Below are 27,515 nucleotides of genomic sequence, written 5' to 3' on the forward strand. Positions count from 1 at the left end.
GTCTTTGCTCACCCTATTAAGTCTTCCCCCTCCTGAATGCCATCTATGTTTCCCATTTGGGTACTTCTCTCTGCATCGTCCCTATCTCCTTCCTCCAGGTGCATTAGGTTAATTTAGTTTCCAGGTTTCTGTTAACCTTTCCTGTGCCTTTCCAGGGCTGATATACTCAATCACAGGATATGTCTCACTGTGTGCTTGTACAGCACCCTGTGTAATGAATCCTGACCTCAAGATTTTCAGAAACATTATAAGGAATTTAAGCTTCTTGCTGAATCCAATGGAAAACCGCCCCACTGTATGCTTGCAGGAGAATCCTTGGGACAGGAAAAAGACCTCACCATGCTTTGCATCCATCTTCAGTTTCCCTCTGCCCTTTGCATTTAACCCTTAATCACAGTCATGCACCTCAAAAGCCTACCTACTCCAACACAGTCAAATTTTTAACCTAAGCATATCATGGTTTAATCAACAATTTTTTTAGTGCGCACCTACTACTTGTTACTTAATCTGTGAAATACAGTTCAGAAAAAAAATCCAGCCCATAAAACCTGTTGGTGTAAAGATAAGCACTTTATTTAATATCCAATTAAATGTGGTCACTGGAGAAATCACAGCTTATGCAACTTTATCAGAAAAAGATTAATCTATTTCAGGCTTAACCCAAAATGTCATAAAAGAACTCATGAATTTAGATAGGAATCCACTTATTATCCAAAGACATTTTCCTATTGAGTAAGAGCAGCCTAAATTGCTGCCTATATTTATACTTGGTTCAATCAAATTTCTGTACTCAGTAGCTGTCATTGATTTTTAGGACAATTATCAAACAAAAATGATGAACAAACTGGAGGAACATTACAGAGTCTTTTTCAGCTCCACAGTAATCATTAGAAAATGCACAGCCTGCTCATTGATAACGGTTTAACGGCTCACGGGGTGACATCATCACATTTAAAAGATAGTCACACCCGGAAGGCAGAAGATTTTCTTTTAATAGCATTACAATTTGCCATTTAAAAGTTAATTGTATTTTGCTTGGTGTTTCAAACCACATAGGCTGCACTCAAGTTACTTTCTTCATATTATGGGATCATGCCCAAAACCATGATTTTAAAATAAGGAGGCAAATAGTTGAATGTATTTATTTAAATTAAGCAGACTTCCTCGCCTGTCTAGAAACTGATCCTTTTCAGTTCATTAGTTGAATTTCCCACAGGGCCTGCAAAGACACATTTCATTTCTATACTGTTTGGTTTGCCTAGTTGATTTATTTAAAAAAAGAATTCTAAGTTAAAATCATTGAATAATGAGTATTTGGATTCATCTTTCCACATTAATTATTACATTTAGGAGGACAAGTATCTCACTGATAGTGCAGGAAACTTGTATAAAAACAATACGTCGCAATATCAGTAGGAGCAGCCGAGCAGCCATCAGCTGCTGGGGCACAGCACTTATGATTTCTGTCTGCCAGGTCAACCTTAGGTGAAGGGTTCAAGTGCAATGGCTGAAAATCAGTATTAGCGGTGATGTTTAATGGCCTACTTAAAATGAGTTCAGTGATCCAACCCCACTCCACTCCAATGCCTATCTATAGCCAGTGAACAGTGTAACTCACAAGTGATTACAGCAAGTTTGCTAAACTGCGTGTTCCCCTCTACGTTGTAAATTCTTTTTCAGTCATTTAGAAATCTCAAGCTCATTTTCACAGTTGAGCATAGATGCCTATTCAGTGCAAATTTTGAGAAAAAAAAAAAAAAAAAAAAAAAAAGAGGATCACGGATGCATACAGCACCTTCCTGTCAGTGAATCACAGAATCACAGAATGGTTGTTGGGTTGATGTTGGAAGGGACTGCTGGAGATCATCTGGTCCAAGAAGACCTTTTCAAGCAGGGTCACCATGATCACATTGCGCAGGACGGCATCCATGTGGGTTTTGAATAACTCCAGAGAAGGAAATCCCACAGCCTCTCTGGGCAACCTGTTCCAGTGCTCTGTCACCCACAGAGTAACGAAGTCTTTTCTCATATTCAGCAGGAACTTCCTGTACTTCAGTTTGTGCCCATTGCCTCTTGTCCTGTTGCTGGGCACCACTGGAAAGAGTATGACCCCAAAAACCTAAGCTTCACAGAATTACAAACCTAAGCTTCACAGAATAGGTAGTGGAAGTCTATCAGGTAGACCAGCCCATGCTCTAAATACACAAAAATCTGATCTAACAAAAGCAACAATAAACTAGACTCATGGACAGACGGGAACAGGAAATGTGATCCAGAGCATTTCAAGAAAAATACATCAGAACTGTATTTGGTGTAGTTTTGGGACAGGCCTGGGTACCACATCCAGGCAGTGAAGAGTCAGAGGGTGGGAACTGCTCCCATGTGGGGTGCTGGCAAAGCTGCCAGCCCTTCTGTCACCCCGATGGCAGCAGAAGCTCCCAGAGGTGGCAGAGCTGTGTTTCAGCCCGTGCCTTCCTGCTGCCCTGACCCTCTGTATTGGAGCTCGTTCCCTGCATGTCATCACCATGCAGAGCAGCTGCAGGATTTGCTCGTCCGTGAACCTTCAAAGATTTGTGGCAGGTGCTTTCTAGTTGAACTTCCTCTGTGTCAGCTCTTCATCCTGTGCTCTTTATATAGCAGCAATTAGCATATCTGAGAAATCCCCATTCAGCATGTTTTATGGTCTCTTCTCCGTGTATTGAGATAGTTCTGTAAGTTATGTGCAGGGATATGCCATAACTCCTAATGTGCAACTGTCATGAAATCACTCACCTAGATTTATTCACTTAAAAGACAGTGAAGAAACTGATTCTGAACAGGATGCTAGAAACTATAATTACCAGAGAGGAAAAATGAGTCAAGCACCTTGGACTGGTCAAGAAGCTCCTTTGATGCTCTAAAGGTATGTCCTGAAGCTAATAGATTAATGCAGTATAGCATTTATGAATTCAAATCCCACCCTCTGCCACCGACCATTATTCTGCATTACTATTGCTGACTTTCTTCAAAGTAATAACGATGTCAAAAACAACCACAAGTATTGCATCTCTGTTTCTGGAACAAAACAAAGAGAGACTGAACAAAAAAGAACTGTCTTCCCTCAAGCAATATCTTCTTGACCACAGGAAGTTCATACAACGTAGAAAAGAAATATTTATCCCTGTCAAACCCTGATCTTGCTACTGCTGAATTCAATGGCAAAAGTCCTATTAATTTCAAGTGGAGCATGATCAGTGAATAACTCAAATGGAAGTGGTAAACCATAAGTGACATAATCACTCAGGAACTGTCTCTGCCTCAAGTGACCTAAATGGTAGGAAGAAATACAGCAAGCAACATTATTCAGACTTCAGCAAGCGGCCTTTGCTTATGCTTTTGCATAACTTTATTTTCCATTGCAGAAGTTATGGAAGAGTTTTATATGCTATGCTGTTACACAGGGAGTTGTGTTGCAGACATCCAAGGGCAGAGCCAGGAGTTCAGTCTACCCATCTCTGTTCTCCTCTTTGATACTGACTTGGGGTGGCACGGGTGCCATCCGCAAAGGTGTCCCCACCCGCCTGCACCTCAGCTGACTCCTCTGCAAATGAATTTAGTATGTTCTTGTCAGAGTTGCTGTTAATGCTTATGAAGGGCTTTGAAACTCCCGAATGAGATTACAGTAGTAAAAGATGCATCGTTTTTGGTTTATTGATGAAATGTAACAGGATATTATTATAAGAAACTATAAACCTTCTGAGTGGGGAAAAAAAGTGGGGGGAAAAAAAAAAAACACCAAAGAGATGGTGTGGTTACAGAACATGTGATGGTGCATGCTCTTCACAGGTACAAGAAAAAACACACAGCAACAATAAACAAACAAACAAACAAACAAATAGTTTTTAGGCCTTCCCAGCCATTTCTAAGCTCCTGAAAGATCTTGCACGTGGACTTTATCATAAATTATGGCTGCGATACCAGCATCAATTTTGGTGGGTTTCTCAAAGCATAACTTCATTCTTTCCTCTTCAGGCTCTGACATAATTCTTCTCTTCTCAGACCCCCCCACTCTTATGGGGCCTACATCTTTCTTGTGTCCTTTCATTCTGTATATGCTTTACTTTCCCTGCCTGCTAAACATTTGTGATTTGGTCCAAGAAAGACATTCATTATCTGTTTACGGTGGTTTTTAATTGTCCATCTCACGTTGCCCTTAGTTCTCCTTTCAATGCCCTTTGCCCAGACAGCATATTTCAGCTCCAGACTGGTACTTCCAAGAGATCAGCAATTAACCAGCTAATAAGTTTCCTTGTATCAGATGTCCCTGAAATTGTAATTAAACTGAAGAAGGCTTCTTAAAATAATGCCTAACTGCCAAACCATGGCCACTCTATATAAAATTGCTTTTGACTGTGTTTGTAATCAATAATCTTGTAGCTGTCTTCTACTTCAGGTCTAGGAGTTGGAGTAGTCACATAAATAGTCGCATAGTTCCTGCCTCTGTACTTGGATGCACTTGTACAGCTAGCTTTAAACAAATGCCAAATTTGATTAACAACAGATTATGCTGTCAGTGTGTGAATGCTAATAATCTCTAGCATATGCAAGAAAAAAGAAATCATCTTCAACATCATTTCAAAAGGGTTATAAAGCAGAGAGAACATTTCAAATCCCATCACTCCTTAAACAGGTATTGGGACACAATGATAAGAGTTAACAAGAAATGCTCTTGTTTTTCCTCTCTTTGTACCTATACAAGCTTCCATCACAGCCACTTGCAGTAAATAGAGGAATATAAATATCAATTTTTGGTTCTGAGAGAAAATGCTGGGTCTCTGTATTCTCAACCCTGTGGTTCACTGTCTTGAATGTTCTTTGTATATTTATCTTCTGAATAAAATGTGGTGTAAAGCCACCTCACACTGGGCCTCCATATCTTAGAGAAACATGTTGGTGGAGAGGGAAGAGAGTGGGGTATACATGAGGGAATTTGGGAAAGGAAATGCTTATCCTAAACCACGTACAAAGCAAGCTCAGCCTCTCTGGCATGCTGGTTTTAACTCAAGAAATAATAAGGGTACCATATTTCAGTACATGAGATTGTTATACATAAAATACAATTAAGAGATTTGGAACTACATGAATATGTAATGTACACATTTCTTTAGAGATGCATTTTTCTCCAGACAGGCCGGTGCCTGCTTTAATTTGGAAGCTATCCATTTTCATACAAAGTTAACCAAGAGTGACAGGAAATCAGACGCCTATGTTATTTATCTTTTCTGAACTTGAAAAAAAAAAAAACACCAAACCAAAAAACAGCCTTCTGTTAATTACTTTTCTAGGAAGCTATTTTGTGGTGCCACAGGGATAGATCTTCCCTATTCAGAAGTGCTACGGAAATGACAACTTTACGATGTGCAGGGTGAATAAAGTATGTTACATGCAGATATTTAAGGGTATGTTTGTCTTCATTTACTGTAACAGAGTATGTGACCAACAATAAAGAATTTAACTGCTTCTGGCCTAGCTGGGTGAATTTACAACAATTACTGAAGATCTGACCTTTTTAACCTTACATATCAAATGGCACATATACGTTATTTATTTAGCTGGAATTAACAGTGATCTGTGAAGCTCTTTGTATTTTCATTTGGTCCTCCTGCTCATCAGTCATAACTGACCCCAGTGTGCATGTACAGTGATGGTAGTTTCATGCCACTCTAATTTATGAAAGACGGGGGAAACTATCGAACAAATCCATAAAATATTTTTTCTTGTATTTTCTTTAAAAATAAATAAATAAAATAAAACACCCTACATAAACTGATCAAACAACAACAAAAAGACATTTAACTACCTTTAAATCCTTTGTGATACCTTATAGATTGCTGTGAAGACAAAGAGTAGACAGGAGTGCTCCACCTCATTATAATTATTGGAAAGGGGAATGTGAGTCCCTGCAGGAGCAATGCAGGCTTGGACTCCACACCTGACTGCACACCGACATAGTGCTCTAGTGTCGTACGATGTGAGGTCTGAGAAGCAGTGTCTAAATACTTCATTGGTAATCTGAAATCTCCCCTTGCTCTCCGCACATATCCTGCCCTCTCTAAGCACTCCTTTGCTGAGAAGCCACCAAGTAGATGGGGAGGAGATGCTCGTCTGAAACCTGGAGCTGAGGAGAGTGTCTTGTGCTTGCAGGAGTGCCATGCCACAGTGCACAGCTTCTGCAGCACGTCCAGAAAAGGACGGGTTTCTCCAACTGCTGAACACTGTCACAGACCTTAAGAGCAATCCATGCTAATGGGGCCAAAGGTGGAAAAGTGATAGCAGTGACACCTGTTTCTGGCAGGGAGGATTTTTAATTACATCCCGTTACCATCATCATAAGTACTACTGATGGATTTAGACAAAATGTGCAATTAAAAAATGTTTTTGTCCTCCTAGAAATCTTATTTCCTTCATCCATATCTTTACTGCTTACCAAAAGGAACTGAAGAAGCAATTATACAGGGTTGTGGTCAAATTTATGCGTGCACTTTTGTATCAACTCCAGATCTGATTCATAAACCAAACCATCCTGTCTGATTGAAAAAAATAATAATAATAATAAAAGAAAAGCAAGAGGAACACATTTTTATCACAATGAACCATACTATTACGTTTACTGAACTCTAGAAAAGCAGTTACTTGTTCATCTTTTGAAAAGATGGGAAGACCAGTTTTATTGAAGGCAGGATCTCATTTATAAGGGACCCCAATGAGCTGCACAGAATATTTTTTTCAATAATTAGGAAAAAAACAATCTTGGGAAAAACTCATGAAAAGGCAGGTGTGTACATTAAGGGATTCCCTTGACAAATGCAAGTTTACATCCAGTTTCAGGAAATTTTTCTGTGATGATAGTCATCCTAACAGTTAAAAACAATGAGGGACAACAAGAGATTCACCATAGCAACAAATGCGTAGCACACACCATATGGAAAGCAACGCATACAGAAAACTTTAGGTTTAAGTAAAACGATTCTTTATTTTCAAACCTATAGATAAGTTTAGCTAGTGCTTTCCCAGATTTAAAATAATAATAATAATTCAAAAGGGAAATGAAACTGCTTCACTGTTGGAAACAGTAAAACTAGAGAGCTCTAAAAGTCAAGTAAAGGTATTTAAACAACATTTTCTTTCTACAACAATGACCATGCAAGAATAACTAGAAAAATTAAGCCCAATGTGTTCAGCAAAACTGCCTGCACACACAGTTACTGTATGCCTTCATTACTGCAGATTGCTAGAAAGGGAGAGGCTCGTATCACAATTTGAAATCTGTATGGAAAATCCATCTTTGCACATTGTGGTCTCCACTGTTTTTATTAAGAGTTTCAAACACTGCTCTGTCTATTTAATACATTCTTTCTCTCCAGTCCTAGTTTGTTGAACTCTCTTACACAAAAATGGGCAGTTATGCACAGCCCTCCCACGGACTCACTAGAAGGTCTTGAATAACCTATGACTAGCAGGGATCTTTGCACCACACTGCTCTTGTTGTCCAGTTCTTCCTGTCTAACGTGGGAAAACATCCTTTATTTGTGGGGAAGGTCAGCGGTAACATTACAGGGATGAATTGAGCTGTGTCTTCTAGTAAACGCAGCTTGCTAACTCCTTCCCATGAACATCTGGGGAAGAAAACATCTACAACTGGCTCATACTTACAGTACTCGAGTGCTGTGATTGCTAACTGGCTTCTCAAGCACTGCAATTCTTCAGTAAAGTTGACAAATGGTAGAGGAGTATCAACACACTTGATTCTGTGCCTGTCTTGAGCCTAGAATGCACTTATGTCTACTAGAATGGTGCCAGAGGATTTCTGAACTTTTTTTTGTTAATACATTCAACTCATCTCTTCATTTTTTATCTAAAAGCATCCTTAACTGCTCCTCTGCTTTCACTTTTGTCTTTCTGGGTCAGAATCAAACACCCCAGGAATGAGAGAAAAAAAAAAGCCTGGATTCAACTCCTGCTTGGATCCTCCTCCTGCAGCAGCCCAACAGGCTCTGTCACAGCAGGGGGAAGAGCACCATGCCTTTGAGGAAAGGCACTTAGTCAGATCTCCCCTAAACCCTTTTCCTTGACACTGATTCCCAGTGGGTCCAGATATATGGTATTTCCAGAGGAAGCATGCGCCGATCAGGACTATCTTCCCTGTTTAATCTACACTGGAGCTTGTGTAGTCAAACGAGATGGAGATGCACTTGTGTTTTCACATGAGAACTTTCACTTTCAATTTTAAGCATGGACCTACTTATTGTACATGCTATACAGCAAATCTCTCCTTAAAAGAATGTAATTTTGAGCAAATTGATGACACTAAGTCTATATTTGGGATTATTTTTTTTCTGACGGGGTAAGGGGGAAGAAAAGAGATGGGGTTTTTTGTTTGGTTGGTTTTGGGTTTCCGTTAATACGTGGGGAAAGAACTGATAGGAAAAAAATTGCAGATTTAAAGAACACTTGCTACTGTGTATGCCAGATGCTGATAGCTATATATAGCCACTCAAACAAGAATGACTGCAGAGAGTATCTTATCCAGGCAAATAGGAATTTGCCTGAGTAAGGCCAGGGCAAAAATGAAAAAAAAAAAAAAGATTCAACGTTTAATCTATTTTGCATTACTTCTGCTGCAGAAGAAGTTGTGTAAGTACTCCATGAAGTGAAATAAGCACGTCCTCATGATGACCTTATCTACATTTCACATAAACGTGTTCCCAAATTTAACAGAACAAAATCTATCTTTTTTACCATTAGACCGCTAGTCATTCTTGAATGCAACGTCGATTTTCTTACTCCATAACCCTTACAGAAGTAAGCAAAGGAGAGTAGATAAGGCTTCTTCAATGTAATAATAAAAATCAGCATGCAGCCCACAAGATGAAATTCAGAAACAGAGCTCAGATGTAAAGAACATGATTTACCATCTTAGGTTTTTCTTATTGTCTCACTTGTAACAAAATTGCAGAAATAAAAGGCACATGCTTTTCCTGTTTCCTTTCCTTTATACATTCCTTTTCCCTTCTATTCAATACAGTGGGTTTTTACCTACAGCAATACAATTCCTAAGTAGTTCAAAATGTGAAATATCAGTACTTGAGATGACAAGCTATCATTTATACAGAGCAGTATGATAATTTTGGAAGGACAGGGAGGTTGGGTATGGATTCTAATTAACACTGATGAACCTGGTTCCTAAAGATTAAATTCCCAAAGGAGTAACTGATACCTTTCTACACACAGGTCTATCCAAGTTACTCTCATTAAAACAATTAAAAAAGAATTATAAGCTTCAGTCTGTGTCAAGATATTGAAGGCTTTCCAAAACTGATTAAAAATATTAAATGAGGTATTGAACTACATTAAAAATCAACCTTTTTCATGTATTTGAAAAGTAATGGTCTATAATTTGTATCCAAGTGCATTTATTTCTAGTGAATAATAATTGTATTGCAGCCAACTTTGTGCCCTGTTTCTCTGAAAACCTCAAGGGATGTACAGAAGACAATTTTGTATCCTGCTGAAGACTCACACATGCTGTGTGACATTGCTTCTTATTCTTCAGTTCTTATATGAGGTTTAACTTTGCTTCATTTTGTGTTTATTTTTCCACTGATTGCTCCTTCAAACTGATAAACACAAATGAAAGTGCATAACTATTAGATATACTGATAGATTCTGGAAAGTACCATAAGCTAGATGCAAGTGCGTGGAAATCTGTGAATGCTTTGAAAGTGGAGTTGCAGATCAGAGCTTTATAACAATATATTCTTGTTTCCTTGTTTTCTCTGTCTGTGGAAGCTGGAGCTGCCTGTAGCCATGTGATGTTCAAAATAAAACCAAAGTGATTATCACTACATCTGCCCTTTAAAAGAAAATCTAGCCTGCAGGAGTTGAGAAAATGGTTATTTCTTACCATTCACCTCTCTACTTGGTCAAACAAAACTAGGCTGGTAGACAGAGAGCTAGGACTATAAAAATGGCCCAGAAGGTTTTGACAAGTGGCACGAAGTCCTGCTGGAGATGAGTTCCTAATGGTGTATCCACACAGTCTCTACTGTAACCAACACTGTTTAACATCTTCATTAATGGCCTGGATAGTAGGGCAGAGCATACCCTCAGCAAGTTTGCAGGTAATATAAAACTGGGAAAAGTGGTTTCAGGCATCATTCTGCCATCCAGACAGTCCAAAAGTAGTTGCAGGTGTCATGTTGCCATCCAGAGGAACCTCGACAGGCTGGAGAAATGAACTAAAAGGAACTTCATGAAGTTCAACATGAAGAAATGTAAAATTCTGAATATAGGGGGGAATAACCCCATACAGCAGTACAGGCTGGGGTCTGACTAGATGAACAGAAGAAGACCTGGAGGCCACATCTGAAGTGCTGGGGCCAGTTCTGAGCTTCCCAGTACATGAAAGATATGGACCTACTGGAGTGAGTCCAGTGCAGCGCGACAAAGATGATTACAGGAGCATCTCTCAGTCAAGGAAAGGCTGAGAGAGTTGGAACTGTTCAACCCAGAGAAGAGAAGGCTCAAGGGGCTAGGGCTGGGGGAACTCCGCAATATAAACACTTATCTGATGGGAGGCAACGGAGGAGAGGGAGCAAGACTCTTAGTAGTGGCCACTGACAGGGCAAGATGCAATGGGCATGAACTAAAAGACATGAAATTCCATCTGAACACAAGAATATACTTGTTTACTGTGAGGGAAATCAAATACTGGCACAAGTTGCCCAGAGAGGTTTTGGGGTTTCCATCTGTGAAGATGTTCAAAACCCAACTGGACATGGTCACAGGCAGCCTGCTCTAGCTGACTGTTTCAGCAGGGAGATTGGCCTAGTGAATCTCAAGAGGTCACTTCCAACCCCAACAGACACAGCCACAGACACAGCCACAGATTTCTAGGTTGGAAGAGACCTCAAGATCATCGAGTCCAACCTCCGACCTAACACTAAGTACTCCACTAAACCATATCGCTAAGCTCTGCATCTAAACGTCTTTTAAAGACCTCCAGGGATGGTGACTCCACCACCTCCCTGGGCAGCCCGTTCCAATGCTTAATAACCCTTTCGGTAAAGAAGTACTTCCTAACATCCAACCTAAAACTCCCCTGTCGCAACTTTCGCCCATTCCCCCTCGTCCTGTCACCAGGCACGTGGGAGAACAGACCAACCCCCACCTCACTACAGCCTCCTTTAAGGTAACTGTAGAGAGCCATAATGTCGCCCCTGAGCCTCCTCTTCTCCAGGCTGAACAAGCCCAGCTCCCTCAGCCGCTCCTCGTAAGACTTGTTCTCCAGACCCCTCACCAGCTTGGTCGCCCTTCTCTGGACTCGCTCGAGCACGTCCATGTCCTTCCTGTAGCGAGGGGCCCAAAACTGAACACAGTACTCAAGGTGCGGCAACCATGACCATTTGGTCATTCTATGACTCCTTTAAAGACCTTGTTGTTGCCTACACTCAGCCCCCAGAGCGTAGTAAGAGCCTTACGATTTCAGACATATACCTTTTATTTTAGCATATATCAAGTTTCTTTCCACTATATCCCATCACCATGTTGTTTGCTCCTCTCTTTCTTCCCATATTCTCCTGGCTGCCCTCAGGCAGATTTCTGCCACTCATTTCCATTTCCATGTAGCTTTCCAGACGCTGTCCTAGCCTGTTTGTCAGCCTGTTTCCCTTCATGATCATCCTATATTGCATCTCTACTCTTCTGGCTATTCCATGGCCACTAGGGATACATGGTCTTTTCTGGCCATCACCTTTAGACCCATCCTGAACAAGAGAAACTTATTCTTGCCTGCACAGGTTCACAAAAGTGTGACAGCTTTTGTGCTGAGAGCAGTTTAAAACTTCTGCCCCTAATGAGGAACAGTGGCCATTTGATGTAGAGAAGAAGTTTTATGAGTTTGAAAGCAGAAAATAAAATAATAAAATAAATAAATAAATAAACAAACAACATGGAAATTCTTACAAAATGGTATTAGCAGATGTATGATAAAAATAACAAGAATGGAAAAATGTTTTGAAACAAAAGGAAGTATGATTGAAAATTAAAGGGAGGGTGGATTAGGCAACAAAAACATTTCAGTCTTGGTCAATACTTCTCCCTGTAGCAATAACAGTGGGTTACCAATTTCATCTTGTGTCACTTAGGATGGAAAATGTTAGAACAAAGAAAATGTCAGGATAAAGGAAAAAAAAAAAAGTTGCACACTTTTATCACCAGGACTTTCAGCCCTTAAATATGAAATCTAAACATTGTCTTTCACTAGCTCAAGATTCAAATTCCAACAACACCCATAGTATCTACTATTTTATTCTGAACAATATGTCCATCATTTTTATGATCACTTAACCTCTTTTTTAACCTACCAGACAGTGTTTTTGTCTACCTCCTTCAACTTCAGCTAAATTTTTATATTATATTATCAAATACTGTTTCAAAAATACTGCATCCCACAAAATCTGTGAGAAATTGGTGAACACTTAGTAGCTACGTTGTAGTCCATGCTCTCCTACCACATCCTACATTGCCATCAGTATCTAAGCAAGTTAGTTTAAAGCAACGTCAAATATGTCTATATGTCTAGAAACTGCAGTATAATTTATCTTTATGCATCATTATGGATCACATACAACAAGTGAAAGCTTTCTTTCCTACTGAGGTAGGCAACTCTGGAATGCAAATGGTAAATCCTGAATTTCAGACATGCAAATGATTGCCTATCAAAACCCCTTTCCAAACTGGTCCCTAGGGTATTGCATATATGTAAAAGAGGGAAATTTGAAAGATTCAGACAATTGCCACAGGCTTCTTTAATTCTGACAATACTTCTCACTTGCAGATAGAAGTACAAGTCTGAAGGAGGAAATAATAGCTAAATGGATATTAGTATATGCCATTACCTGATCTATCTGCACAATTACAGCAATATATAAATGCTAAATTTGCTTATCAAATTTAGCTTAAGAGCCTAGAAACAACCACTTTTCAGGAATAATACATCACTTCAGAGTTGTTTGGAACTGACTGAACTTAAACTTAGAGGAAAAAAAAAAACACATAGGTATAATGCCTACAGAAGCTGAGAGAAGTAATTGCTTCCAGAGAAACTTCCTAAACAAAACTGAAGGGGGAATACAGCAGTCAACTCCATTTCTGAAAAACAGGCATTAAAAGGCCAGAGAACTTCACTGAAAATGAGAGTTTTCCCCTCCTTTAACAACACCAGAAACAGAAATATTAAGCCTAAAAACAACTCAAGGCACACCACAGCTGTCAAATAAGAGTAAATCAGTATCTCTGCTTTGAGACCGTCCCAGTGATTCAGTCAAATAGAATCATTTACTCCAATAAATACTATAAATTGTTTAAGTCATGGTAGCTCTATCAGCTCGCAAAAGAGGATGTGACCATCTTTGTACTGACTTACAAGGCTCTTAATACATCCCCAAAAGAAATCATCCTTCATTCTGCCAAAATCAACCATTTCCTCCCCATTCAAAAAACTCAAAACCAGAAAATCACAGATTATACAAGCAATAAATATGGTGTCCCATCAAAGTCAATGGAATATGAAATAAATGAACGTAAAATAATTCCAAGCAATTATCATCATAATCTGCTGCTGATAACAGAATCATTGTGTAGAAGTTTTTTAGACGTTCTCATCTTTGTAGCAAGACTGGTTTTCTACAGATTGTGGTTTTAGGAAGAAAATCCCAGTCTTCTTAGAAATTTGTTTGAAACAGAAACAGATGCAATGAACTAAAAGGAGAGTCTCATGGCTACATTTTCATCTATTCTGTAGCTCTCATACTGTTATGTAGTTTATTTAGATTGTAAAACTACTTTGTTATCACTGAGGATAGCAAAACTATTTCTTATCACAACCACTTCATTTAATCTTTGCCAAAGAGAAAAAAGTCAACTAAATATGAACAGTTCAACGTAACACACAAGCCTAGCAAAAAGAAAAATTAAAAATATCCAGACTTTATATGTGGACATTCAGGAAAAAAATGTCAGTGAATGTATACTATTAGAAAATGTGCCACTGTAGGAGGTGTTACAATCCTAAAGACAGTGAGCATTTTGCAGTTGAGATATCTTTACATTACTGTGAGGCTGCTATTTGCAATATAGTATGTCAATGTCAGAAAAGTAAAAGAAAATTTAAACGTGCAAGCTAAGACTTTAAAAATGTGTGAAGAGACAGATGCAGCTTGCAGTTCTAAGCTTCCATTCATCCATCTACTCAAGATGGGATGTCATAAAAAGCACCAAAACACATACCTCTTCTTGCTTAGGAATGCTGAACTTTGCTATCTTTGACTTGGTCCTGGCCGAATCAGGCTTGTTAGAAGGCACTCCCCTGTACAACTTGGTTGTCTCTGCTGGTAACTTCAGCTTTGGAGACTCATCAGGGGCCTGATCTTGACCATCCATTGGCCTTACATAAGCAGTTGGTTTCTGCTGAACCAGACTGGGCTTCGAAGCAAGAGACGGTGGGAAGTTTTGGACACAGTGCCCGCCGCCGTGCTTTGAGGGCCTCTCTTGCGTTTGAGCTCCTCCTTCTGTGTTACAACTTAGCTTTGCAGGCTGCGGTACTCTGTTGGTGTTGTCACCTAGCGTGGCCCTCAGTGAGCTTTGCTGAGCAGCGTTGGAGGAGGAGGAGGAGGAAGTGGGACTGGATGCATAGCGTTTTAGTTTCTCCAGACTGGATTTTTGGTTCGCCAGTTTGAAGTCGCCCTTGTGTGACTCCAGCGAGTGGTGCCCATGTTTGCTGGCTCTCTGCTGGCCCTCTGAAGTGGCATTGTGCCCAGCCTTCTGCCAACCCATCGTGGTGCTTTTGCTCTGCTGCGTGGGTAGAGCTGCTGGTGTGGAAGAAGAAGTGCTGGAAATAGAGGGAAGAGGTGGTGGTCTTGAGTCTGCAATAAGATGTTCATCGGGCTTGGGGAGAGATGCCTGAGGAACCCCAGGTTTGGGAACCCCAACAAGATGGCTCTGGTTTGATCGGTCAGTTAACAAGTCTTTCATTTCATCATAGTTGCCCAGGGTATTCTGGATGCGATTTGATAGCTCATCCCCCTTGTTGGTCTGCAAAACAAAAAGTTCCGCACTAGTCAGCTTAAGACAAACAAAATTCCCTGCTTGCTTCTGCTGAAATCCTTACTGAAGTAGCACTTCCTTATTCAGCAGCAACGTTGAGGGATGAAATCGAAAATCCTTATTGTCTCTGAAGACACTTGTCAACATCTTAAATCTACCCTGAACTGGAAAAGCTATAAAGGGCCTTAGAGTATATAAAAAAAGAAATCTATCACTGGTATCATGCTGTAGTTAAAATATATTACCTGGAAACTAGAAAATTTATTATTGCAACTACACAGAATGGTTTGGATTAAATCTGACCATGATAAAACTTTTCCTATAGCCCGGTGCAGGCTCTCCCTCAGCCATGAATGAAAATATTGCATTCTTGATTTCCTTCTCTGCCTGCTTAAGTTTCCGCATTGCTGCCGGGAAGCCACACAAGGCCCAGTGTAAGTGTTGAATGAACTCCCCAGTCTAAGCCAGCCAAACACTGTGAGGTGACTTGAAGACAGGTCATGGGATGACGGGAAAACTTTAGATCATTATGTCCCTTCTTTGAAAGTACTCTGCTGAGATGCTTACTCCAGGGCACTCTCCTCTTTGAAAAAAAAAAAAAAAAAAAAAAAAAAAAAGGAGAAGAACTCCCCAGATTCTTCACAATGCTCAGTGGTTGCAGGAGGGACATAGCCAACATTTCTCTGCTTTAAGATTAATCATTGTTTTTGAAATCACCCATTTGCTTCCTGACTAAAGAGGCAGAAACTCCACAAAGAAATATAACAAGTGAAGGAAAAATACTGAGAAAGGTTGAAAAATATTTCTTTAAAAAGCCGCTGCAAGCAAAAGTGTGTATCATTAGCTTTACTGCAGTGAATATTTTTCTGAACCCTGCCAAGAATCAGTTGTGTGATGTTCTTTGCTTTACATTTTCAGAGGAAGACATTAATGAGCTGGTGGTGTTCTCCTTTCTCTCTTCCAGACATGGAGCCTGGATGGGGAAACACCCATTGGTTTCAGAAGGCCAAGAAGATCTTGAGATGGATCTTGGTTTAAGAGGGAATCAGTATCTTGGAGAAAGAAGGGGGTAAAGGAAGGGGAGAAGACCCCCTTAAAGTTATATAAAAATATGAAGGACGTAGCGGCAATACCAGTCACTCTGGAAATGTGGAGGTGTTTTATTTTTTAAGACTTCCAATAAAATTGAATCACTCAGAAAAACTGTAAGAGAAAACGACTGAAACTCCTTTTGTTCAAAATCTTCTTTAAAGGGTTTTTGAAAAAGAAACTAAGTCCAAGCAAAAATGCCTTGTAAATGGTGACAGTAGAAGAAACAGTCTTGTGTTGCTTGCAACTTGTTCCCCCAAGTTTCAGGGACAGTACCTCGTAACTACTGAAAATATATGGCTAGCTTTCTGATATGCATGTAACAATGTTGTCTAACAGAGCTGAATATACCACAATAATATATGTTGAAGGGAAGGAGGAAGGGAAAAGCTCAGTAATGTTGCATCTGAAACATTGCTTTGCAAACTTGTGGTAAGATGGATCAGCTTCTATAGCCTGATGTTCTCTCTGCATATGCAGCTGTTGTTGTCACAAGGACAGTAATCTGCTACAAAAAGAATTATGAACCATTAATTCACAGACAGCAAGTGGCTTAAGAAGGTGATGTTTCTCCACTTTACAAGAACCACATTGGTGTCCCAGAGAAAAGGTTATTACTAAAGGGGCTTCAAAAGCAGGAAGCATCACATACATCTAAAAAGAAAGTGCTGCAGATGCAATGAGTTGTCTAGTCCACAGCTTTAACTGGGGTAGAAAGCATGTTTAACTCAGGCAGATTAAGAGGCACAGAAGGCATTTACGTGGGAGTGCTTGGCTGGTACTGAGGCAAAAAAAAAAAAAAAAAAGACCAGCTGACAATGGAGATCCTGGGCCACTTGGAGGACAGATTCATGGCTACCTGGAGTTAGGCTGATTGATCTTGAAGATGGTTGGACATACATATATGTGTCTCCTGGGGTCAATGAAATGGTTTCTACACTTAGGCATCTCCTTGACTAGCAGAATTATTTTCTTGAAAACACAGAGATGTTTCCTTTACCGAGTGGATCCCTTCTGCATTTCCAGTGGATCCTCCAACTTCTGTAGACACCTTGCAGAGAGATGCATTTCCATTTTTCCTCAAGGGATGGAGATCTGCCTTTGGGCCTGTGCCCAGCCTGTCTCAGCCAGCCTGTGCCTCAGGTTTCCTCGCATTCCAGAAGTATGTCAACAAGGACCAAAGAATGGAATAGGGTCCCTGATACAGCTTGTCGGTCAGCTCTCTATCCAGCTGCCTCTCAGTCTATGGATGTAAGAGAATTTTATGTCTAAGTTTTGCCCCAGGAAGCCCAACTTCCCTAAGAGAAGGTCTATTCTTTCTGATTGCTGCTTTTTGAATGGGAAAAAATAAAGGCCTAATTGCAGATTATCTGTAGACTACCGCTAGCCCAGAGAAGTTAGTAGATTTTCTTCTATATGGATATGATATGTATGTCATACAGAGATGCATCTTATTGATAAATGCCAGATAACCACAATAATTGCAGCAAACAGATTGAATGCTTGTATCATTGCATGGGCTGTCAACTGGTTGGTGTTGTTTATTCCTTCTGGATAAACTGGGGACATCCTGAGGTGAGATTCTGTGCTGAGCTGAGCTCGTCTGGAAGAGCTGACCTACATTCTCCCAGGGAAAAAAGCTGGGATCTGAAGTAACTTCTTATGAGCTTTAGATGTTAAAGTTTGTCCTGTTATTTGCTCTGAAATACTGCTGGCTTTATTTAACCATACACATAGGGAAAACATAATCACAAAATGAGTAAGTGGGAAAAGAATTCTATGCAAACATTTCTAACTTACATTATTCTGCTAAGTAAGATGTATCCATATATTTGAAGACCTGCAGGATCCAACCCTTCTAAAAATAAACCTGATGGTTGCATGGAAGGCCATCAGATTTTTTTCTTGATAAAAACCCTGATATGGTTAATGAGGCAAAGTATTCTGTCCAGAAAATATCCAGAATGAAATTCCTACTTTTTTACCTCCCGTAAAACACATTTCTAGTAAAACACACTGGATTTCCTGTAATCCTTCATAGAGGGTTGCTATGGATACTTTGAAATGAAGAGGATAAGGGGCAACCCAAAGAGTCAGGATTTTTCAGAAAATCTGATGTTTCAGGAGTAGTGAGACAAGTCAAGGTGAGAGAAGACAAGATTTAAGAGATTTCCAGTCTGTCTTTGATTTTCAGATATGACCTTCTGAATGGCAAATCCTCTGGCTTTAGCTCATGTTTCTCAAGCTGTGCAGAGGAATACTGAATTTGATCAGAGCTTGCAGTGAATGTCTGCTGTAGCTTCATTCCCCTGTGGAAACACCTAAAACTTGTACATGGTCTTTAAATAAGTTAAGAGTCGGTTTCAGCTTTGCTTTTACAGAAAGGTTTCTTCTTCTGTCTCTCTCTACAATAAGATAAAAATGATGAAGGCACAGCTCTGCATCCCCACACTGAGAGCTCACAAATGCTTACATGATGTCAGACAGCCCAATAGGTCCGTTGCCAGTGTGGACATGACGTGCAGAATATCCCACTGCTGAAGTTTTGGTGTCCAATGCTGTCAGAATGACTGTTCTTCCCAAGCAGCTGTGACTGTCATGCCAGAAGAGCAGTGGGCAATTTATACAGCTGTCCTGTGCTTTGCCTTTCTCAGTGTTTCCTTGACTAAGTCAGCTGTAGGATGCATCTCTGCAGCACTTTTTCTACAGGCTAGTCCAAAATAGAGCCTTAGCGCTTGAGAATGAGAAGTATGGATGGAACCTTTATTCTGACCTCCTCATGGGATACCCACTAAGTATCCTCACTGCTTCTAGAGAACGCAATGAATTTCTGTCCACTCCCATTACAGTGGATGGAATTATACTGTGGTTGCACACAGATGCCTTCAAACATCATAACTCAGAAACTACTGATGTGTCCATGATACATGAAGTCTGTGGCAGTAACTGGGACACAGGTAATAATCAAAGTGCGCAAAATATTTTAGCACAAACAAACAAACAAAAAACACAGTATCAGGGACCCAGAAAAAAGACAGGCCCTTTTTTCTGAGGGGTCTATTTTGGACCTACCAAATGGAAAATTATTAGTCCCTGTTGCAGCGGAGCCCTCCCTAAATGCCGAGACAGCTAACTTTAGTTTTTCAGGCATTTTTCCATGTATTAGCCCTTGATTGGTCTCACAGTAGACTTTTTCAAGTGGAGCCGTAAGGAGGAGTTCAAGACATTTCCCATGATTTCTAAATGTCTTTGTAATGAATCTGAAATTCGGGCAGCTGGAGGTCAGCTTCAAGGCAGACAGAGCTGTCCTCTATCAAGAGACATGGTTTGAAAGTGGTAGATCTTTCTTTTTTATTAGGGACTAGACACAGCAACAATCTGGAAGGAATAGCAAGTTAAAAGCTGACCCTGGGACGTGGGCAGAAACACGAAAGCACTGAAGTCAGGTGCAGGAGCCAAATGCCAGGTCCTAAATGGGATTCTTGGAAAGAGGCACTAAAGCACCCAAAGCACCAAGGACAAGTGAAGCAGCATGGAGGGGAAAGGCTTCACAACATGGTGGATTTAACAGCAGCTTGGGCATTACTGGAAGGTTACAACAGAAAATGCATGACATTGCTCTGATGCACACAGGTAAAGTCATGGGTTATCTAGGGGAGAGGAGCAGCCTCCACGGGATGCTGCTCTTTGGTCTACCCTTCACAAGGACTTGATTGGAAGCTTCTGGAGACAGCAGTTAGGTGCAGAGGATCCTGCTTGACCCTCCTAACAGGAGATGGGGAGAGATAGTGTTGCCTCATCGCATTACTGTTTCCACGAGGGATAAAACAAGGAGTTGAGTTACTTCTGCCTTTGCGGAGGGCAAAACATGCCTAGCAGACAAATGTTGTTAGGAATGCTTATAGGAAAAAAAAAAAAAAAGATATTTCATCACATTAACCTTAGCCAGAGCATAATGTTTACTGTATGGCTTGTCCTTCACACACAATTCTAACGTAATTACTTTCTCCTAAGTGTAGCAGAAACAGGGCACCATCACCTTCACCTCCTAGTTTTAATGCCACCTCAAATATTGCTAGGATATTTCTTGTTTATTTCATTCTCTTGTGCTGCTGAACACTGTAAGAAGCTAATATAAGAAAAATCCGATTCTCAATGAACCATAAATGTTCTATGCAAATTTTGCGAGGCTGGCACTTGTGGGAGGTTGCTGAGACCTGGACAATGCCTTCTGCAGGCTGTGATTTTATACTGTCAAATAAAAATAAATAAATAAATAAAGAGCCACCCAGACGGGAAGCATCTACCTTGTATGGTTCACTGAAGAGGGAGTAACTTGTGTTAAATGTGCCATCCTCCTGCTGGGCCTCCTGATTTCTCCTTTCCCATTCTTTCCTGCGCAGCACGTTTCTATCCGGCTCATAGACACTGCAGCAAAAAGTGGAATAGATTTTTTTAGAGTTAAAAATTAGCGGGCAACATATAAACCACTGTGAATTTAAAAGTGAAGAGCTCTGTTTTGCAGACAGATGGCGAAAATAAGCAAGAACATGAATCAGACGAATGCCAGTTCAAGCAGGCTGGGGAGGCTCAGGTCTCTGGGAATGCTGATGCTTTCTTCACACAGAGAATAGATAATTAAATTCTTGCAGAAGAATAAAAAAAGAAATCGCAGGGCAGGATCTAGTCTGTGCAGAACTTCTCTGCTTGAAATGTGACAAAGGAAATATCTAAGCAACTTTGACAAAGACTGAAAGTACTCTTAAGGCAGATGGTAATTACAGCTATGAGTAAATAGAAATTATGAACATATTTCCACTTATGACATATCCTCTGAGTGTTGTATGAGAATGCTCCTTTTTTTACATGGATGTGTTTCTGTAGTGATTCTTTCATTAACTAGCTCCCTAAAGAGCTGTTAAAACTACATGCTGTAGTGGTTTCCACAGTTAGGCTGCTTCTTCTGATCTCTGTTAATCAGCCAAGTCGTGAAACTACTGCTGAAACAATTCTTCTTTCTGATGGATTTGACACTATCACAACTTTAGAGCACGAATAAATGAATACTGGCATGATATGGTATGTATGGCTGGTAGAGTGTAGCTGGAGAGGAAATAAAATCACTGCACTACACAACAGTATTAATTTTTAGAAATGAATTAGTCTGGCTCCAATACAGACACACAAAAAAGATATAACTTTTTTTTCTTTTTCTTTTTTTTTTTCCCCCCCCACAGAATTCTGGTATAATGCATGACATCATAAACCAGAGAAACCTTTCCCTAAATTTCCTCAGAATAACACAGGTTTAGACATTTCGTCCTCTCATTCTCATCACAAAGGAAACCAAGGCATCCAATGAGGTTTATATGCTATTTCAGTACAATGCGCCGAGTGCGCCGATTGCCTATTTTGCCTAGCTCAGCTAATGCCTTTCTTCTGGCACTGTAAATCTGTAAAGAAGAAATATATATTAATGTCATGTAAGTGCACCATGTGTTAATAAAAAAAAAATGTTGCCTTGCTAACCACTTCCCAGTTTGCAAAACATATGTTGCATTGGCTACCCACGTGATGTTACCTAGCGTGCCTCAGGCAAGGCTGCAAAAAGGCCAACAGCTATCTGATTGTAATTCAAGACTTGAGAGAGCTGAAAATACATCGGATATTTTAGACACTAGTAGGATTTAAAAACAATGCCTTAGCAGTCAACAAACGAACACAAAACCTTATGTTTACTTGTAAATGCTGCTAACCCCTCCTGGACTCCTTCTGCCCTAACAAATAGGTTTCACACGAGGACTTAGGAGGTAGGATCAGACCAGCTCCTGGTGGGCTCTCAGGTAACCCTCCTGATAGTTAGCTATGGGCAGACGCCCAAGACTGAACAGAATTTTGTTGTGAACACAGGATTTTAGTATAGCAAGTTTAAGACAGCTTCCAACCACCATTTTTTTTCTGCTGCTTACAGATGTTATTTTGTTGTTGTTGCTTTTATACTGTATTTTTCATGAGCATGTTATTCACACTAATACTCCCTCTTTAAAAAGCAGTGTAATGAGGAGGCATTCGTAGGAGTGGAGTTTGGGGCAGGAAAACACCATCCTCCAGGAAGAAGGGACTAGCAAAGGCATCCCAAAGGGGTCCAGAGAAGAGATCATATACCGTGCACACCACTGAGGCCAGGAGGCTGAGTAGCTGTCATTTACTGTTGCATGACCAATAGTCCTCAGTCACGACAGCATGCCATCTCCCTGTACTCTCCTGTACTCCCAGTGTTTAAGCTGGGATAAACGACTTTCTAACAAACACCTCTGTTTTTAAAGTAAGCTTTCTGCCACCAGGGATAACTGTTATTAGGTGTTTTTTTTTTTTTTTTTTTTTTTAAAAAAAATAATTTTTTTTTTTCTGAATTTGCAGGGATCCAGTTATAGCTTCATCCTCAGCCGCCTTTCCCCATCCCCTGTTGACTCTTTCAGTTGCTTTGCATTTGGATTGTAGCCTGCAGTCAAATAAAGATGGGCAACTCCTCTGAGATTAATTATAATACTGATCCCTACTTAGTTTCTAGGAAGTAAACAAGTGCACCGATCTTCACTACAGCTCACACAAATTTAAAAATGCTGTGGTGTGATACTCCTGAAGTGGAGGGACTTTTTTAATCCCTTTATTTGATGGAGACATACGAGTCTCTAATATCCCTTCATTTGACAAAGAACTATTTGATGAAGACATATAAGTCCTCAGATCTCTGAACCCCCTTCCTGAATGAGACACTCACTGTTGGCCACACAAATCACAACCTGCAATAATTCAGAATAATTATGCAAATGGAGAAACAGTGTGACAATGCCTAATATGCCATCTATAAGCAGTAAGTCAGGAAGAACTACAAGTCAAGAGTTGTATTCCTTTGGTAATACAGATGGTGAAATCTCCAGCATTTGTGAGGCTGCTCCTTATTTGCATGAATGTTGCAGAATCACATTTCCTTGAACGTATGTCACCAAATGTATTTATTTATTTTAGTTCAAGGAGAATGCTGCCAACTGCTACAATTGTCTTTATTGCAAACACTTCAGTTAATGGAAAATGATTCTTTTTAATAGTTTTCTTCCTTTTTTTTTTTTTGTTTCATTTGTAATTTAAAACAATCCCAAATGCACATGTACCTTTTAACCATTTACATTATGTTCATCATTTCCATAGCTAAGCTGTGTAGTTCACAAAACATCTCCAGATTTTTTTTTTCCATCGGATCATCTGTGCATATGTGTGTGGTGTACATATTTATATATATATATATATATATATATATATAATATGTTATATGTACACTAACACATCATTTTATAGGTTAAGAGTTTTGGTACTGTGGGCCAAAATGTTGAAGCAGTTTTGCAAGACAGGGTAACCAAAGAACATACAACCAGTCATCTCTCAACAGTCAGTGTCATTTATATTTGTTTTATAGAGGTCAAACTCCAAAAGGATGAATTTAAACAGATTTTAAATGGTATATTATTATTTTTAAAATGCTGTGCCCCTTTCAAATTCATGCTTAAAGGACATGAACTGAAGCATGGGTGATGGGTCAAATACATGCAAAAGTTATACATGACTAAATGTTGAATTACAAAAATTGCATTATACTGAATTTAGCACACTGCTTTAAAAACCACACTTTGATTCATCCTAGCCCTAAGATCTGCCAAGAGACATGCTGAAAAGGAAACATCTACCAGTTAATTACGTCCAAACACCAGTGTCTCAGGCTCAAAGCACTTGCAGCACACATCATCCCAGTCACAGCAGCTCTACCTTCTCCGCTTCTCCCAGAATACCCTCAATAATTTCACTCTCTGGTGCTGTACAGATCAGAATGCCAATGGGCTGCCACACTTCTCAGAGGAGGCACGTTTAATAAATGCCAAGCTGTTGTGATGGCTTTGGGAAGGCTCCCTTTCTGGGCACCTCCTCTTTGGCCGTGGCTCCCCACGAGAGCTGCCTGAACCGAAGAGCTGAGGTGCGCCCGGAGGGTGGCAGCAGCACCAGCCTCTCCACAGCATTGCCAGGAGTACCCACAGTTTTCTTCACACTGCGCTTGACATCAGAAGGAACCATATCCTTTAGTCTTTAATTAGAAATAGACACAGACTACTCAGGGGACAGCCAAGGAGCAGAGCAATAACCTTACCTGAAATACCTGGGACTGGATTTAATCTCTTACAAAGTCCAAAGAGTTATGTAGTCTCAGGCTAGGCTGAAAGCAATCATATAAAAAGCCTAAAGTTTTAAGTGTTGAGGATTCTCTTTCTCTCTCTCTTCTTTATTTTTTTCTTTTTTCTTTTTTTTTTCCAAAGCATACTACTTCTGACTCAATTTGCCCTCCCTCAGACATCACTATTTGGAACAAGTGGAATAAAAAGGTTTAACCTAATGATTACCTGGATGGAGACAATGCACTAACATGTTCTCCTGCCCTTCAGCTGTAGGGAATGCCCTCAAGTTTTGCACTCCAATGAAGCACTGCACCTTTACTGAAGTATCACCCACTTTCACAGCTGTACTGTGGGTATTAATGATACTGCTCAACTTTTCCAGAAACCACAAAATCATCACATCCCCAAGAGGAGATTCAGGAAAGATACAGTCATTTGGCCACCAGATCACCATCCTCTAATACCTGGCAGCTTTGAGATTGCAAAAGACCTGGGTAGGTAAACTGGTGGCAAGATCGCTGGTGCTCCCCTTGCCTCCTATCAGTTTATTTTTTGTAACACCCCCCACAACCTCTTTCTGCCCCCTATGCACATAAATATTGTAATATAGATTTAGCAGAAGCAGCTTATTTATTTGCAGTTGATGTTTGTGACCCAGGAGTTTGATCTCCTTTGCCCCAGCAGCTACATGTTGCACTTCAAACAAAACCTTCTGAAGTCTAGACATATTAAAAACAAAAGCAGAGCTGATGACTCACAGTGACATGGAGAGATCTCTTAACTTAGCAAAATCCCAGTTCCTGGGGACTTCCTGTGAGCAGACCTAAATGCTTCTTGTAAAGGCTGAGCTGCTTTCCCAGATGTTGTCAGCTCACACCCAGACATCCTCACTTGGGCCCAAACCGACCCTTCCTTTCTCATACCAGATGAAGAGGCTCCGTGTGAAACACCATCAGATGGCATCAGCCCCTCCCACCACCGTGGAAATAATATCACTTCCAGTCTCCCAGGTGCAGGCTCTAACTATCCCCAGGGTGTGTGCAAAGATGATCATCTTCCAAATGAAAACAAAACACAAAACCAATCAACCAATCAACACCAAAAAAATATATTTATATATATATATATAATAAATTAAATTAAATTAAAATAAATTAAAATAAAATAAAAACAGCTCAGCCCTTATGCAGGACAGTGACTATAAAACTGAATTCAGAATGGAAATTGGGGTCTGAGTTTAATAGAGCTATCATTCTCATATCTCTGTAATACTTTAAAATGCAAAAGGCCTAGCCAACCTGGGACCTTGTAAGGGCAATAACCCCAAACATTTTTAGAAAACAGTCAAATTCTGACAATTTAATTACAACAATTCAGGTTATTTTTCTTGCTGAATTGCCCGACAACATTGGAGTGCCATCATTTAATGTCTGTTTTCTCTTCCACTGTTCACGTCCATGTTTTTTGCTGGCCAGTTTCTCAGTACCAATTCCATTTTCAGCTAAGTATAAATGATGCCTATTTGGGAACAAATTGCTAATGGGATACGGTGAGCCCTTAGAGATGGCAGCCTTACATTTTGAGCCGTAAATGTTTTCCCTAATGACACTTGAAATATTGGTTCGATTATAACAAAGGGGCTGCCTTTGATGACCAAGTGACATAATCAATAAAATACCTTCCTAGGTTGCAACTGATTTTATTTTTTTTTAAGACTTTTTATCTCGCTTAAACAGCAGAAGTTAATTTGAGGATTTTTACAGTATTTTTTCCCATTTTACAAACAGAAATGCTGTGGGGTAAAGCAATTACTCTGATTTACTGTTTTCTCTTTGATTGAACATAAAGATGTAGCAGGGTCTCAAAAAAACAGTAACTTAGCAAACTGTGCTCCTACCCACAGACAGATAAAGTACCTACTTTGCTATTTCAAAGAGTTTACCTCCAGGCAGCAGCACAGAGCAAACATCAATCAAAGACATGTGTCTAAGATGAGATTGATGTTTACTCTCACAGCTTTTCATCTTACATCCAATAAATTATTTTTCCTTCACCAAAATGCCTGGTTAAATTTCATTTTTCACTTTGCAGTATCAGTTTTAAAACTTCTAGCTTCCAGCAATTTTAAAGCTAGGATTCATTGACGCTTCATCTTTTACAGCCTGTTTATGATTTGTATTAACCATGAAACACTGCCGCGCAAACATGAATATGCTCATGTGGAGCTGTGCTGGGATGGCCACATGCTCGGTGGCAGGTGCGGGCTGGAAGGTGCAAGATTGCTTTAATTATGTGACTGGAAATGCTGAGATGGAAACCAGGGGCTGCATTTGGAGGGTTAAGTGTATCACATCCACCAAACAAATGGATATTCAAATATATATATATCCCACATCTGCAAAATCAGCATCTGAGCGTCCAAGGCAGGTCTTTTGAGGAGCCACACTGGGCAACTGGAAAGAGCCAAGAAAAGGCTAATTGTGGGTGTAGTTGTTATCTTGGAGGCACTCTCAAAACATGAGGGCTTTACATGTAACCTGACTGAATTTTAAATACGTGTTGAAATATTGAGAAAAAACTACGACGGCAATTGAGACTGGAATCTAGGTTGTTGAATCACAGCAGTAAACATCACAACAGAGGAACATTAAAAAAGAATCCAATTTAGTTCAACATCTGCTGGTGCAAGAATACCTATTCCAGCTCTGCTACAGATAAAACACGCACATTTTCTTCCCTCAGCAAAGTTTTGCCCAATGAGAGGAATTGAGACATAATTCTAATTTTATATTTTTTGTACAGTTTCAAGAAAAAATACTTCATCACATTATAAAATTCTACCAATCCATAACCACAATATACATAGATATCATAAAATTAATCTTTCAGTAGTAATAGATAATCCTACACTTAATGTCTTACTATTTTTTTTCTTTTTTTTTTTCTTTTTCTATTAAATTCTGGTGCTCTTTTTTTTATAACCCTAAAACTGCTAGCAAAACTACCTACAATGGATGGAGATCTAATAATGACAGTGTGCCAAGCGAGAAGCAGAACATT

General features: G+C 39.9%; 1 protein-coding gene across 3 annotated transcripts in view; it reads right to left on the bottom strand.

Moving 5' to 3' along the window:
- Positions 1-27,515, bottom strand: part of AFF3 (AF4/FMR2 family member 3) — a 329,942-nt gene that overhangs the window by 261,300 nt on the left and 41,127 nt on the right. For all 3 annotated transcript variants that reach the window (XR_005817547.1, XM_040548075.1, XM_040548810.1), the window contains exons 2-3: positions 20,541-20,661; positions 14,329-15,132 (exon numbers count right to left, since the gene is read on the bottom strand). Coding sequence is in view for 2 of the 3 variants with exons in the window: in XM_040548075.1 (XP_040404009.1) it covers positions 14,329-15,132; positions 20,541-20,661 (925 nt within the window). In the remaining variant the exon portion in view is untranslated. The remainder of the gene's footprint in view (positions 1-14,328; positions 15,133-20,540; positions 20,662-27,515) is intronic.

The sequence above is a fragment of the Cygnus olor genome, chromosome 1, assembly GCF_009769625.2.
Source record: "Cygnus olor isolate bCygOlo1 chromosome 1, bCygOlo1.pri.v2, whole genome shotgun sequence".
In the NCBI taxonomy this organism is placed as follows: Eukaryota; Metazoa; Chordata; class Aves; order Anseriformes; family Anatidae; genus Cygnus; species Cygnus olor.